This window comes from Lotus japonicus, chromosome 4, assembly GCF_012489685.1.
Source record: "Lotus japonicus ecotype B-129 chromosome 4, LjGifu_v1.2".
Lineage (NCBI taxonomy): Eukaryota > Viridiplantae > Streptophyta > Magnoliopsida > Fabales > Fabaceae > Lotus > Lotus japonicus.
The window spans coordinates 3,678,501-3,694,475 of NC_080044.1; the positions used below are offsets into that span (position 1 = coordinate 3,678,501).

The 15,975-nt window shown below is 36.3% G+C and overlaps 2 protein-coding genes across 3 annotated transcripts; both read right to left on the minus strand.

Annotated features, from left to right (window-relative positions):
- Positions 1-1,365: 1,365 nt before the first annotated feature.
- On the minus strand, positions 1,366-6,341 carry LOC130714099 (WAT1-related protein At1g68170-like). Of its 2 annotated transcripts, none has more exons than XM_057563983.1 (7): positions 6,245-6,341; positions 5,608-5,670; positions 5,401-5,517; positions 4,997-5,234; positions 4,445-4,603; positions 2,130-2,281; positions 1,366-1,768 (listed from the first exon to the last, which is right to left on the minus strand). In XM_057563983.1, the coding sequence occupies exons 2-7, from the start codon at positions 5,661-5,663 to the stop codon at positions 1,597-1,599; spliced, it is 894 nt and encodes a 297-aa protein (XP_057419966.1). In that variant the 5' UTR covers positions 5,664-5,670; positions 6,245-6,341; the 3' UTR covers positions 1,366-1,596. The 2 variants fall into 2 exon arrangements, with proteins under 2 accessions (XP_057419966.1, XP_057419965.1); XM_057563982.1 differs by lacking the exon at positions 6,245-6,341 and adding an exon at positions 5,916-6,233.
- Positions 6,342-8,340: 1,999 nt separating this feature from the next.
- Positions 8,341-15,758, minus strand: LOC130713983 (WAT1-related protein At1g68170-like). Its single transcript, XM_057563838.1, has 7 exons — positions 15,531-15,758; positions 11,908-11,970; positions 11,667-11,783; positions 9,389-9,650; positions 9,133-9,291; positions 8,890-9,041; positions 8,341-8,793 (listed from the first exon to the last, which is right to left on the minus strand). The coding sequence occupies exons 1-7, from the start codon at positions 15,734-15,736 to the stop codon at positions 8,556-8,558; spliced, it is 1,197 nt and encodes a 398-aa protein (XP_057419821.1). The 5' UTR covers positions 15,737-15,758; the 3' UTR covers positions 8,341-8,555.
- Positions 15,759-15,975: the final 217 nt, after the last annotated feature.

Genomic DNA, 15,975 nt, shown 5'->3' on the forward strand with positions numbered 1-15,975 from the left:
CAAGCTTGCTATAAAGCAGAAGGAAAGGAGCATCAAAGGGTTAGCAAACCCTGAATCCTTCTCCACCACTACAGCAAAGCCCCGAGGCTAGAACAAAGCTCCACCAGCGTCACTTTCGCTCGCACCGTCGCCATAGCTCGGGCCACTGCGCCACATCCCACCACTCGTCGTGCATTCCCTTAGCCGCCATTGATTCTCTCTCCTCGCGAATTTCTTTCCTGAATCACTCATTCTCTCTCACTTTGTTTCTTAATCGCTCCATCCCTCTCACTCTCGATTAGGGATGGCAATGGGTAGGGTCTGGGTAGGGTATTATGGTACTAATCTCCATACCCGCGTTTTCAAAAATTACCCGTACCGTCCCCATACCCGCGTGGGTATCAACTTGAATGTCTGTCCCTGCACCCGTACCCATTACCCGCAATTTAGCTAACCAAATATGTTTTCACTATTTTTGTTAATAAAAAACAAAAAATACAACGAACTTTTTAAGTAAAAAACACTAATAAAATACAAAAGATTATCCAAATACTTAACTAATAAAATTATTCAACTAAGCATATTTTTTTAGAAAGAATAAGCGAGAAAGATATAACTTTAAATTTATAATTTTAGATTTATAATATAGTCCTAAAGTTGTAGGTTATTAACTTACTATTTTTTAAAATAAGTGGGAGTAAATTAGCAATGATTATGAATACCTTAAATACACACATATTTTTCTAAAAAAGTGTAAATTTTGTAAGCTATAGCTTAAGTTAATTTGTTCATATATTATCAAATAATAATAATATATCATTTTATTATTATTATGTGTGTGCGGGTATGGAGCGCGTTGGGTACTATAGTACCCATACCCGCACCCGTACCCACTACTTTTTACGGGTAATTTCCCATACCCAACCCCACACCCATCTAACGGATTTTTACCCTACCTATAGTGGGTATTTTGTGCGGGTACCCTATGCGTCCAAGACCCATTATCATCCCTACTCTCAATCTCGATTATTTGAAGCGGTGGCTGTTGTGATTAGGGTTTGGAGCTGAGTATTAATTCGGGGTTGAGAGAAGAGGTGTTGCAGCTGTGTTTTGGGTTAGGGAAGGAGAAGGTTGAGTCAATGGTGGCGGTGCTAGGAAGGAGAAGAAAGTGTTGCTGCTCAATTAGGATTAGGGTTTGTCATTGTATTGTTTTTAATTTTTTAATTAATTTTGTGAATAAATGAACCCTAAACCTAATTAAATTTAGGGACTAATTTTAAACTTAAAATGTTTAATTTTCTTTTATTAATCCACGTGTAATAAAAGAAAATTATAAAAGCCACGTGGAATCAATGACTGTGCAAAAATAGAGTCACATAAGCTGGTAACATGGGTAGGGACATATTTTGATTAAAAAAAATTTCAGGGATCCGGAATCAAAAAAAAAATTTCAAGAACTTATTTTCGTACGTCATACAATTCCAGGGACCTCCAGAGTATTTAAGCCTATAATATACCTTTAAAAAATTGTTCAATATAATATGATCATATGAATTGTTACCCTCAGATCCCCATTTGTTTTTTTGAACTACAGATCACCATTTGTTATTCTCGATCCTAAGGAATTGTTGACACATAATCATGCTCCTTTTGATTGCAAGCCAAAGGTGAATCACATGGAACAGAAGCTTTTGTGGACACATCGTCACTTTCTACCATCTTTGATTCTTTGCTTTTACCCCACAACAACATGTACAATCCACACACAATCAACACAGCCCCTGTTACACTGCACAGACAAACCAATATTAATGCATTGACACTTAAAACTTGAAGGTTTCATAATTTGCAAGTCTAATTAAAATTGAATGTAGTGATCATAATCGATTCTAGCACAAAGAAGTTACTTGTACAAGCATTTCACCGGAATTAATTTTGGCATTGAAATCAATTGTATGAGAATTTTCAAACATGCTATTAGTTAAATAATGAGCACTTTTTTTATATGTACACATAAAATTTGGCAGCCACAGATTTGATATACACATTATTGACAGTTTTCAACATCCACAATCATCAACTGCTAGTCTGCTACTAATATGTCTATCTAATGTATATCGCTAAATTTTGTATGTCTATCAGTAATTTACCTTCCGATGGTAATGTACTCATCTAGTACAATTGTACCGGCCAGGGCCACAAGCACAAGCAGTAGAGGGCTAAAAGCAGACACAAAGAAAGGTCCCTTCATGCGCACGCAATATGCTAACAGGATAAAACATACCCCAGATGCCAAGATACCCTGCAATACAAAAAAATAGACCTTCCAATTTCATCTCTAAACTTCATTTGAATGCGGCAAAGTTTTGTATCTGTTATTCATGAACTTGAATGGCTTAACTGCACTTTTCGTCCCCCACGTTTACCTATTGTGCGATAATGGTCCCCAACAAAAATCATTAGCATAACGCATCCCCAACGTTTAGCGCGTTTTGTACTTTTGGTCTTCCGTCCATTTCCATCCAAATTTTAACAGATTTCTGGAAAAAAAATTAAAATAAAAACAAGAAAAGACATAATTGAATAATAATCATCATCTTCATCTTCAACCTTCATCCTCACCTCTCTCCCTCTTCTTTAGCATCAAATTCACCCAACACAGCAAAACTATTATCAAAATCAAAACTTAGAGAACACCAAATCAACTCAAGCCACAAACCCCTCTGGTGAACAACCACCACTACCCCCACCCCCATTGCTGCAAAAGCCACAGCCAAAATCCCCCATTTTTGTTCGATCTGGACGGATCTGAACCATTGTGAACCCTCAATCTCTCTCTGTAACATGAAACCCAAGCCTTCACCACCGCCTAAAAGCTGCATCGCTGCAATCACCTCCATGAGGACCCGCCGCCCTTGCCCGATCGAAAACCCACATCGACACACCTTGCTCCTCCTCTCTCCAGAGCGCGCTCCCTTTGTTCCAGGCTCCAAAACTGTCGCCCTTCGTCTTCTGGTCTTGTTATCTTTCTTCTTCTTATGCATGGTGGCTCTGAGGCCGATCTAGGTTCTGGGTTCTTATGCATGGTGGCACTAAGGCCGACCTGGGTTCTTTTTCTCTGAGGCCGATCTGGCTTCTTCTGATTTGGTGGCTCTGAGGCTGATGTGGGTTCTTATGGGGTGTAGAAGCATGGTGGAAATCGGTGGCTGGGTTCTATGGTGGAGGGGAGGGAAGGGCTTCGATTGTAGAGGTTTGGGTTGTTTTAGTTCATTTTTTCTGATATGTTCTTGAGTTAATTGATCTGTTCTTTTGATTTTCTTCATTTTGGGGGTTTTATTTTTTTTGAGAAACTTAAATCCTTTAAGGTCATGCATTCAACATTCAACTAGTTGAATTGACAACAAATTTATTCATCTAGAAACCAGAACCAGGAACCACAACTACTCCTGTGGCATTAAGCAAGCGTTTACAGTAAAAGGCACCAGGGGCTGTTTTCTCAGCCTCTGTAGCTTTGATAGCCTTTTGAGGCAGGCAAATTTGGGGAAATAGATACATTGCCCCTCTGCTTTGTTGCAAGTTACGCCCTCTAATTTGTTAAAACCATCTTCCAGATTGCATAAGTTTTTATTTTGTGGGTTAGTTATTGTTTTGAAAAGGATTAATTATATTTGTGGGTAGATTTCCCAAGTTTGGGGAGAGGGGTTGATCCTGATTTTCATATGGTTTAATTGTTTGTTGAAGAGCATAAAGAATGTAAGGAAGATGGTTTATTTTCTTGGTTAAAAAAAAATATGATGAACACGGTGATGAAGAAGATGAAGATTCATATATGTTTATGGATTTTTCATATGAAGGTGATGGATGTATATGGATAAATTTTATTTTATTTTATGATTAAATTTTTTACGGAATATTCCGTTAAAATTTGGATGGAAATGGACGGAAGACCAAAAGTGCAAAACGCGCTAAACGTTGGGGACGCGTTATGCTAATGATTTTTGTTGGGGACTATTATCGCACAATAGGTAAACGTGGGGGACGAAAAGTGCAGTTAAGCCAACTTGAATTCTCTATTATGAAGAAAACCCTAAATTTACACAGTCAAAAAATTTGAGCCGTTCGATCAAAAGAAGACAGCTCAAACTTTGAGCTTATCTTTGCTGTCTGATTTTGGCAAAACTTATGAGTTGTTCGATCCTGATTAAATAGCTCAGATTCATTTACTGTGTGAATTTATGATTATCCTATGTAAGTATAGGATTGGCTCGAGTGTAGCGAACTCTTTATTCATAAAGGTAAGTAATCTATAGAGAGCACCAATGTGTTAAATTGCGATTGTCGTTGTTGTTGCGTCGCAGGATAAATGTGGGGGGATGTGGCCGTGATGCTAATGAGATACTCAAAAACCAGTTACGCTACCGCAATTTAAAACCTTGGAAAGCACAAAAAAAAAACAAGCATTTACCGCGGAAGCTTCGGTTAGAAGCCTTAAGTTCCATTCAACTTTCCATTGGCTCCAATCTCTCTCAGTGCAAAGAGCATATATAATGGATTGGATTGCGCTCATTACAGAAGTTAAAGCTGCAACTGAATACTGCCACGGAAACTTCTGACTCATCTTTGCCTGTTCATATTCAATATGATGATGTTACAAAAAGAAGATGAAGATAAAGAGAGTTTACATTGAATCCTATGAACTTGTGATTTTTAACAATTGTAAACATCAAACAGATTCATTCAAGCATGCAAATAAATTAGTATATTTCCTTTGGGTTTTTAGTACTATTTATATGTTTATGATCATGTGTAGGGTTTTAATATTAAGATTGCAGTTATGTCGCAGAAATGTTGACAAATGCTAGTTGATTCGACCCTAATTGCTAATTGCAGTTGTGATCCCTTAAATTAAAAACCTAAGGGGCAACAATTGGGATTGCAGACCGCAATTTAAAACGCTGATATGATTGTATAGAATCAACAAAAAAAAGTAGTTGAAGGGTATTGTTAGTATGATAACCTGGACTATGTACCACAATGAGAAACAGAGAGATGTTCCCAGAGCTAGGATGAGACCCCACAAGCGAGAACCATTGGCTGGTGGTGGTGACATATATTTCGATAAATCAATGTGTAGGGGCCAGTTGAATATTCTTCTCCCTTCATATAAAGTGAGGATCATAGCACCACCAACTCCAGTTAATGTTCCCAGTAATTTTGCCTTGCCAGCTCTTGTTCCAAGATTTGGCTTCTCCAATCTGCAAAATTAGGAAAGGCAGCCAAATCGCCACCGTTGGATCTAATATCATAGCATGTCTAGATCAACTTTTTTTCCAGAATCAATTCTGACACTCAAAAGCTACTTACAAAAGCTTATTCTGACTTTAGAATCAACTGTAAAAGAAATTAGGTTATGGGGAGTACCTAAGAGAAACAGTCATAATGTAGGTAACAACGGGGATGAGGTTTAACATTGTGATTGTGTATGTTGCTGGTATCAAGGCCAAAGATTTAGCATAGAGGTTTTGTTGTAAGGATCCCCTGAAATCAATGAAAAATTAAAATTCTGATCTCAAACACATGTTGCTAAAATTGACTGTCTTAAAATCAGTTAGAGAATAGAAATTCTACCCAAATAATCCACAAAGAAAAGCTTGGAATAGAACTATGCCAGTAATGTGTTGCATGCTTTTCCTGGTGAAACAAGACAACAAATGTTGCAGAAATAATTAGTACTCATAATTTAACAAAAGTAGTAGCCAGTTTAAAAATTAATATTCTTTTGGGTGTGTGTAATGTGTGCATCAGTACCCATTTGGATTCAAACGAAGAACACTTATTTAAGCTTATTTAGTGCATTTTCTAGTCAATAAGTTCTAACATAAGATTGTAGTATGTTACTCTCCAATGGAAAAGGCTAATTCAAAAGAGGGACACACCTTTCAAAGAGGAGAGCAACAGGAACATTGAAAGTAGCAGAAAAGAGGAACCGGTAGGCAACAAGAACACTTAAGCTTTTTCCATCATTTGTTACCATCTTTATCATAATACTAAGCAATGCATGTATACCCTGGACCACTATCATTAACAGTATTGGCTTCACACCATCTATGGCTACAAACTTGCACAAATTAACCATATTTGGGTCCCTAAAATTAAATTCAACCTTGGCTTTTTGAAGTATAAATGTTTTGAGACTCAATGAACAAGAAGCTAGAAATCTTCATATCTTCATGTTGTTTTCATTATATTAAACATTGGCATATACCTGTAATTGGAATGAAATTTGTAATTCAAGAAACGTTTCTGTGAGATATTTGCTGACGATAGTTTTGGGTCTCTATGCTATATCAAGCAGACATGAAGTTTAGCATTGATAAGGAGACACATTGGCTTCAAGTTTGGGCTGGAGTTAACGTTTTTTTTATTATTTACTTTTATTAGTTTATATTCTAATTTTCCTTTTGGTATTGACTGCTACCTATAGCTATAACGCTAGCGGCACATTGCATGCATAATATATTAACCAAAATAATACACTAAGATGTTTTTGACTATGCATAGTTGTCACGTTTCTTGCTGGCATGTTGGCTAGAAAAAAATTCTCCCAATAACGACCAAAAAGAAGAAATTTCTCTACCTATAAGAATGATGAATGTTACTATGTTAGGATATGGATATGATATGACATTACATTGCCTAATTTGTAGAGATATGATAGGATTGCATCTTGTCTGTCAATATTATAGTTAGCTTAATTTAAGGGATCTAACTGATCGAGATAGGAAACATAATTGCCTAGCTAGTTTGTAGAGATTTAGCTTAATTTTCTCTTGACAACATGTAGTTGTCCAAGTATCACTTGTATATGTTGCAAATACGTTAAATGAAAAGAAGCAATCTAATATTCACTTTCATGGTATGAGAGTGAGAGAGTTTATCCTAGATTGGAAAACTCACATATTTGGGTCACCTGTTAATAATGTTCATTCTACGCTCTAGATGTTCAGCCCTGAGCGTGAGGGGATGTGTTAGAAGTCCTGCATTAACTAGATATATGACCAAACTAATGGAATTCACCTGTAGGAAATCATTTGTTAGTTGCGAGTCAATTCTCTCGCGTGTGTGATTTGAGTTTTCAAGAAAAGAAAATGGAAGATGGAGTTCATGAAAAGCCTTCCTCTTGTTTATGAGTTTTTTTTTTAACGGGGATGAGTTTGAAAATTTATGGAAACCCTCGAAAATTCTCATTTTGTGGAGTTCCCCCAAATTAAAAAGTTTTGTGAAATTTTGACTTCCAAACAAGGGGCTTACCTCCTTGGGAACCTCCATTCACTTTCCCCTCAAAGTCTTCTACATGAGAGACAGAGGGAGGAAGACAGATAGTGGATGGGAGGGTAAACCCTATCCTTATTTGCAAGTTCAAAATTCCACAGATTTTTCAATTTTAGGAATTTGACAAAATAATTAATGGGGAGTTTTGAAGAGTTTTTAAAAATTGCCCATCATCCTTATTGTTAAAAACTCTCAAATAAGGGGAATGCTTCTAATAAACTTCCCCTCTCCTCTAATATATATATATATATATATATATATATATATATATATATATCAACCATAGGTATCTTCTACTACGTACTGAAGCAATCATGATTAATTCAGGTGTGGTAAAAGCTAAACAAAGTTGTTGTTAGAAGTATAAATATTTAATTTTTAGATGTGAAAAAATATTAAGGGATAAACGCGTTTTAGGTCCTTGACATATATGGTCAAATTCAAATAGGACTCTAGAATTTTTTTGGACATTAGTTTTAGTGTCACCCACATGCATCTTCATGCCACCCCCATTTCCAAAATACCACCGTTAAATTTTATATTCACAAACTTAAGAAAGGAACACATTTTTTAAAAAGTAATTCCTCAAATAGAAAGTGTAGAACTGTTTTTTCAAAAAGTAATTGGGCACTTTGTCAGCTTGGGCGACACTAATGTAGCTTCGACCATCCTGACCGGCACTAAAGTGTTAGCTTCAAGTTGTTTTACATAGCCCCAAAGCCGATGCTAAGCCAACACTAAATCGAGTTGTGGCATCAGCTTTTGAATGGCGAATGCTAATTAGCTTTCTTATAGCTTTTCTTCATAACATACAATATTATTGTAAAATAAATAAAGTTAAGTATCGATTGTTTTAATTTTCACTTTGTTAAAGGCTTTTTAATTTTTTATATTTGTGGTCTAGTAGGAACCAAAATCACACATCAAATGCAATAAAAACATACATATAGATATGGTTAAGCCTAATCATTTAATTTCTACCATCTTAACAAGGAAGATCATCTTCTACCTTCATCATGTGAACATGGTTACATGGTGTTCTTCAGTGATACATAGAAATGCTAGCAACTCGTTTTTTTTTAAACATACTCTTCATCACATTTCATAAGATTTGTTTACTTTTCAAAAAGTCAACATATATTTTTTAATATATATGTAAGAAAAATACATTGACTATTTTAAAAATAAATCAATCATAAGAAGAAGTATGTGTCAGAGTGTGCTAAAAATGTTTTCCTAGCACTCTATTCTATTACTACTAGTCTTTGATCATAAGCAACATTCTCAATAGCACTAGTTTGACTCTGGTAGTTGTGAATGCATTTATCATGATTTACAGGTGTGGACATAATAGCAACTTCAATAACTTGGGGCTCTGTGGTATTTTGTAATGGCACTAACTGAATCTTCTTTTTCATTTCTTTGCTCTTACCCCAAAGGACAACGTATAAGCCACACACGATCAACACTCCTCCGAGCACACTACATATATAATATACACCCATTATAAAACAAATCATGAACAAAACCATAAACACATGAATATGTGCATATATGTTGGGTAAAATTAGACTTTACCTTCCTAAATATAACTTCTCATCCAACAATAAATAAGCAGCAATCGCCACAGCTAAAAGCTGTACAGGATTGAAAACAGATGCAAATAGAGGGCCTCTCATCTTAATGCACCATGCAATAACAATAACCACAATACCAGAAGTCACAATCCCCTGCAATATATATAATATGATCAAATATACATAATTACATATATACTCCCTTTGAGATTTATAATGTTTTTTCATTAACTTGAGAGCATACCGAATAAGCCACGGTTAAAAGCCTAATATTGTAACCTAGCTTCCACTGGCTCCAATCCCTATCAACACAAAGAGCAAGAACAATAGACTGGATCGCCCCCATTACGGACATCAAAGCTGAACTTGAGTGATGACTCGGGTATTCTTGGTTCATCTTAGCCTGTGTCATGTAATAAAAACTATTGATATATAAGATGCCTTCAATAAAATGAAAATGGTATATACAAGTGCACTACTTTGATTAAAGAATAAAGAACCTGAGTGATTAACCACAAAGAAAAAGAGCAGCTGCTTGCTAAGGCACAAGGAACCCCTAGCAGTTTATTACTGAAGTCTACGTGTTGTGGTCCCATATGCCCATTTTGGTCTTGATGTGGATGCAAAAGGTTAATTTTGGAAGATGAAATGTTAATTTCCACCCCTTTGAAAAAGGTCATCAACATTGCCCCACTAATTCCAATTGTTGTTCCTGCCACCTTAGCCTTCCCTTCTATTACTCCGAAATTCAATTTTTCCAATCTACAGAGAAAATCAAAAGGGTATAAATCAAAATGGAGCAATCAAAAGAACTCAAAGCATTTAAGGAATGTATTGATGAAATTGGGGCAAAATTATGGTGAGCCACATTAGAGCCCAAAGCACTAGAGCCTGTACCAAATGGCCTAACAACGAAACCAGGGGCGGACCCACAGCCAAGTTAGGGGTTCAGATGAACCCCCTGAGAAAAAGAAAAATTCTATTTACCCCCTTGTAATGTTTTTTTTGAACCCCCTGAGATTTTATATTTGCACCCAGACCCTCACTTACCCCTCTCTCTCACAGACTCACGCTCTCACCCTCTCACTCACGATTCACGCTCGCTCACCAGTCACCACACCCTCACACTCTCGCACGGCGCACCACCACCACCGGCCACCACCACGCCACCACCGTCCACCGACCACCGGTCCAGCCGGCCCTCTGTTGCGGCTTTACCCTAGGTATGGCTGATTTCCCTAACCCTAAATTGATTTCCTTTCTCTTCTCAAGCTGGATTTTTATGACATGTTTTGTGATTTGGTCATAATCGCAGCCTTAGAATACTCAAATCCCTTCTACCCATCACCTTAGCTTGATTCTCACTTTGTATTTTGTAGTATATATTTGTGTATTTTTTGCTATAATCATAGTTTTTAGATGTGCTCAGTTTATGAGGCAAATGGGGTTTTAGTAAAGTTATGTTCTTTGCAAAGAAATTTTGAAATTCTACTCTGGGAAACCAAAATTTGGGCTTGGGAGTGTAAGGTAGCAGATGATCGTTGCCCACTCTGCGGGATATCTGAGGAATCAGTTCTGCATATATTTTTCACTTGTCAGTGCGCATGGCAATTATGGTCCTTGGTATTTCAATGGATTGGCTTCTGTTTTGTAATTCTGGGTTCTGTTAGAGAACATTTTACTCTCTTTTTTGGATCATTTACAGGTCCAGAAAGGTTGGAGTATCGACTATTTGGTTATGTGTAATCTGGCACATTTGGACAGTAAGGAATGATATGATTTTTAGGGGAGGAGGATTTGACTCAGAGGAAATCTTTGAGAAGTGTCGTTTGAAGGTGTGGGAATGGTTGAGGGCCAAATGTAGCTCTTTCCTTTATTATGTTTTTGAATGGATCAATGAACCTTTAATTTGTCTTGACTCTCTGTGAGGGAATTGAAGCTGGTTGCAGTTGCAGATGTGGAATTCTTGGTATATTTGTGGGTTATGTACTGAAAGAAATCTTTGGAGGAGGTGATTTTGGTCTGCAGCAGGACATTGATATCAATTCAAACTAAGCAGGCAATGATTTGAATATTTGATATTGGCCCTTTAAGGGACCCTTGTTCGTGATCCATATTTGTTGGTTTTGTATCTGTTGGCCGTGTAAGAGTTTGGGGCTTTAGTGGATGGTTTTATTAATCTTATAATGTTCAATTGGTCTCTTTGAAGGTCCTCTTGAGTGTTAGAAAATTTGTACTCTGCTACAATTTATTTCAATACATTCTTGTTTTGCATATATGATTGTTATTGTGTTAGATTTGAAGTTAAGCTTCCACTTTGTAATCTGATTGAGTTGTATAATTTTTGTTTTTCTTACTCATATCCTTCATATCCTTCAGTATTTTGAACTTTTAGTGTTTTACTTTCATGTAAAAGATTCCATAAAACTTCATCATTATATTTTTATCGATGTGCTTATTTGAAAAATTTGAACCCCCTGACCCCGGGGTCCTGAATCCGCCACTGAACGAAACTAAGAAAACAGAATATCACATCTTTAATTAAAATACATTAAATTTATGAGTCGTCAGAAGGTCAGAACTTTTATAGTATTATTTTCACATGCTTCATTCTTAATCAATATTAGATTCCAACTCACTTGAATTTCTAATAAAATATCATGTAACCTTCATGAACTTTCTGTATAGAAAGTAATTCAGAATTCATTAATTAACACTTTTTATCGAAGGATCATAAAAGAAGATAAAATATATAGTGTGTGTAGGCTGAGTACGTACCCAAAGGAAGTGGCCATGATGAAGGTAACACCGGGAATAAGGTTTAACACGGCCAACATAAACGTTGCTGATGTCATGGCCAAACCCAGAGCGTAAAGGTTTAGAAATAAACTTCCCCTAAAATGGAACATTACATAATAATATCATCAGTAGTATATATTGTTAATTAATTAATTACATTATAATTAATATGGATACTATAAGGTGGCTGAAAATGCTTATGGCGGAATAATTTTCGTACCCAAACAAACCACAAAGAAATGCCATAAAAAGCACCCTCAATGTAATCTTTGGTCTCTTCTTCCTGTACAGAATAAAATTGACAAAATCATGTTTAAAGAAGCTACAAGCCTACAAGTACAATAATATTCAGGTCATCGGTTGGAAATTTTAATTTTAGCAGTCCTGATACATGAACATATATTATAGTTTTTTTTAGGTAAGCAAAAATGATATATATAGAGAAGTACAATGGGTACTTCAAACAATTACAAGAAAACAATTAGCAAAGTGATTATAGTGTCAATCACTGTGAAATACACTACTTTTATGGCAGTTTTTGAGTGTCAACACATTTTGTGGGTCACAAATATCCATCTTACAGTGTATTATTTGGATATATATCAATCTTTTTTGATACGGTAGCCAACAACCGCAGAAAACAGAGTAGTGTTCGGTACACATAATATTCATGGCATATATATTATATATAATCTTCAATTAGCATGCAGCTAACAGTTATTACATGCATGAATGATTGGATGTAACCAGTGGCGGAACTTGGAGAAAATTTTCAAGGGGGCCAAAATAAAATTTCACTACATAAATTAAAATGTTTTTGTCAGCGATATTCATACCAAAAAAAATAAAGGTTAAACTAATTTATATACCTGAATATTAAAATTCATTAGAAGTTATGTTAACTATGTTGAAAATTTATTTCTCATTTTTTCAATTTTTAAATTCTTGATATATTTTTTTACCTTCGCATAACATTTTTTCATTAATCTTATGAGTCGTGAAAAAAAATTCTTTTACTTTTGATGACTAGTTTTTTGAAAGAAATTAGTCTCAATTGTATATTGTTTTTTTTATGATATATATTTTTATGTTCTAGTTAAATTATTATATTTGAAATTCTCACTTTTCATATGAAAAAAAAAGTCATAGTAATTCATTTTAACCTCGTGTAATAGATCTACTAATAATTCATAGCGTAAAAACAACTATCAAGATTAAAGATAAATAAAAACATGAATATGAATACTTAGATGAATATTTAAACAACCCAGTTAATCTTATAAAAATTAGACCAAGCTGGCTAAGACGAAGTGAAAAAGCTAGCAATAATAAAAAAACCTGAAGTGAAAAAGAAATAATAAAAAGAACCTAAACTAGCTTAAAGGGAGTGAAAAAGAAATAATAGTCCAAACATTGGTGAAGCTGGGATTTGAACCTGACATCTCAAAGCAAAATGCAAACGGACTTACCACTGGGCCGAAGCAAAGTATTAGAATAAATTGGCAAATTACTATATATATACTATTACTTAAGAAAATATTTATGAGGAGTATATAAATTTTTTCCAAACAAATCGGGGGAGCCAAGGCTCCCCTATGTCCACACTAAGTTCCGCCATTGGATCTAACTTTTGATTATTACATATGGAAAAGTAGATGTACATGTAATTTGAACATTTTAAATGGTACTCCCTTCTTACTCTGCTCTAAGATTAAGAAAATTAGTTATTTGCAATTGATTTGTAAAATATTTTATTAACTTTTCTAAATTATCCATGAATTTATCTCTCTAATTTAAGATTTTTTAAAAATAACAACACTGCATGTTTGGTTGTAGTTTTTGTTTTCGATTTTTAAAACAATTTTCAGAAACAATTTTTAAAATCAGTTTTCAGAAGAAGAAAACAGGTTGAATGACATGTTTTCCAACATTTAGAAAACTGATATTTGAAAACTAAAAACAGAAGCTAAAAACATCTTTTAGCTGTTTTGGTTTTTAGTTTTAAAAACTGAAAATGAGAACTGTTGGTTAGAATATAATAGAATACTATATTAGAATATTCTTTATTTATTTACCAATGTAATTACGCATGTAATCAGGTTTAGATTTGTTTAACTTTTATTATTAGTCAACTATGTAACTCTATAAATAGAGTGTTTGGTCATCAATAATATTCATGAAATATAATTCATTCATGGTATCAGAAGCTAGTTCCGATCCTAGGACCTAGTTTTTATTTTTCTTTTATTTTTATTGTTATTTTATTGCTTTCCTGGCCGCCGCTAAAGCCGTCGTCGCCGCCCTCTATCCTTAGAGCGCCGCCACCGCCGCTGCTCTCACGTGCGCGTCCCTCGCCGTGATTGAGCCACCCCGCCGCCGCACTCTACTCTTAGAGCGCCGCCGCTTGAGCCGCCGCCGCCCTCTACTCTTAGAGTAGAGCGTCGCGGTCGCCTTTTTAATTTTATTTATTTTTAGTTTCTCCCTCACCTCCTTCTTCTCTCTTTCAAAAAAAAAAAATCACTTACAGTCACGCACCACTGCAGCCGCGCACCACCGCCGTCCGCAACGCACCCCTGTGCACTGCTCCTCCGGCCGCTGTTCCCCACGCCGCCGCCGGCCGCTTGAATTGCCTTCTTCGCGAGCCCAACATGCCTTGGGTCTTCTTCTCCATCCCAATCGCGCCAGATCTCATCCGATCTTCCCAGGCCCGCGCCTCTCCTCGCGCAGCCACGCCACCGGCTTCCTCCAATCGCTGGCGCCTGACCCGTCGACGACCGCCAGCCCTCACGCACGCCTCCCTTCTTCCAGATCGGACCAGCGTCGCCGCCCTTAGGGTTTGCAATCTCCATTGCAACCCGCGGCCTGGATCTCCCAAACATATTCGACCCGCTCGCTTCTCAAACCCGAGAAGCCCTGCGGCTCAACCCGACCTGTCCGGTTCGACCCCACGGTTGACCGCCCAGACAAATTTTTTGTTTTGTTTTAGTTCAGCCTAGTCTAGCCCGCAACACAATACACAAAAAAATTTACTTTTTCTTTTTCTTTTTGTTTTCCCTGGTCCATCCTATGGCAGATCATACTCCGATCTCGGCTCTCCGACGCCAACGGTTGTTCCTTACACCGACAATGGTTCCTCCTCTTCAGGTCACTCGTAGTTTTCTCCGACCGCTTTCAAGTTTGAAGGGAATTTTATTTTCCCCAACGGCCTACCTCAGATTCTTTATGATGATTTTCACTCCAGTCTCAGCATCAGTGATCCTCCAGCTTCGACTGCGGGGGTGTGTTAGAATATAATAGAATATTAGATTAGAATATTCTTTATTTATTTACCAATGTAATAACGCATGTAATCAGGTTTAGATTTGTTTAGCTTTTATTATTAGTCAACTATGTAACTCTATAAATAGAGTGTTTGGTCATCAATAATATTCATGGAATACAATTCATTCAACTGTTTTCAAAAACTTGAAAACAGATCATATACCAAACAGGTTTTCAGTTTTTTAAAAACAGGAAACAAACAGGCCCTCTTTCATATTAAATAATGAGGGTAAAGTTTGAAAAAAAAAGTAATAAATGTTCCATTAATGTTGTAAAGAGACTTATATTTTGGGACTAAAAAAACTCTCAAATGGAACTTAGAAATGAGGACGGAGAGAGTATTGAGTAGCTTCGACGTCTCTTGAAAATATAATGAAGGTGAAAGAAGCGGGGAGAAAAGGTGTTAGGTACATATGGTGATGAAGTGAGTACTATATGAGGTGTATTTAAGTTCGAAGTGTGAAAATATAAAAGTTGAACAAGCAAGAAGTAAAGGTACAAATTAAGCAATGATCATCAAACCTATCAAAGAAAAGAGCAAGAGGGACAGTGAAAGCTGATGCAAAAGTGAGGCGATAGGCAGTGGCGACTCTCATGCTCATTCCATCATTTATGGCGAGCTTGTAGACGATATTCACCGCCGCATATGCAATCTGCGTAAACACCATTAGTATCACTGGTTTCATCCCTTGCAATGAATTGCATAACCTGTTCATTATGTTCACCATGGTGCTCTGCTGGGGAGGTTAATTTGAGAACAAAGGAAATAAGGAGAAGAAGGTGTGGAGATAAATGTAGCTCAGCAAAGGAGTATTTATAGGGGACTATGCACATTAGGATTCCAACCAGTACTCCATTACCCATCTAGTGTGTTTACTTTTAGTACTTTGTTTGTAGTTATAATAAAGACACGTACGTTTACTGTTGCACAAAATCAAAAAGCATGTTTCATTATTTAAAAAGCACA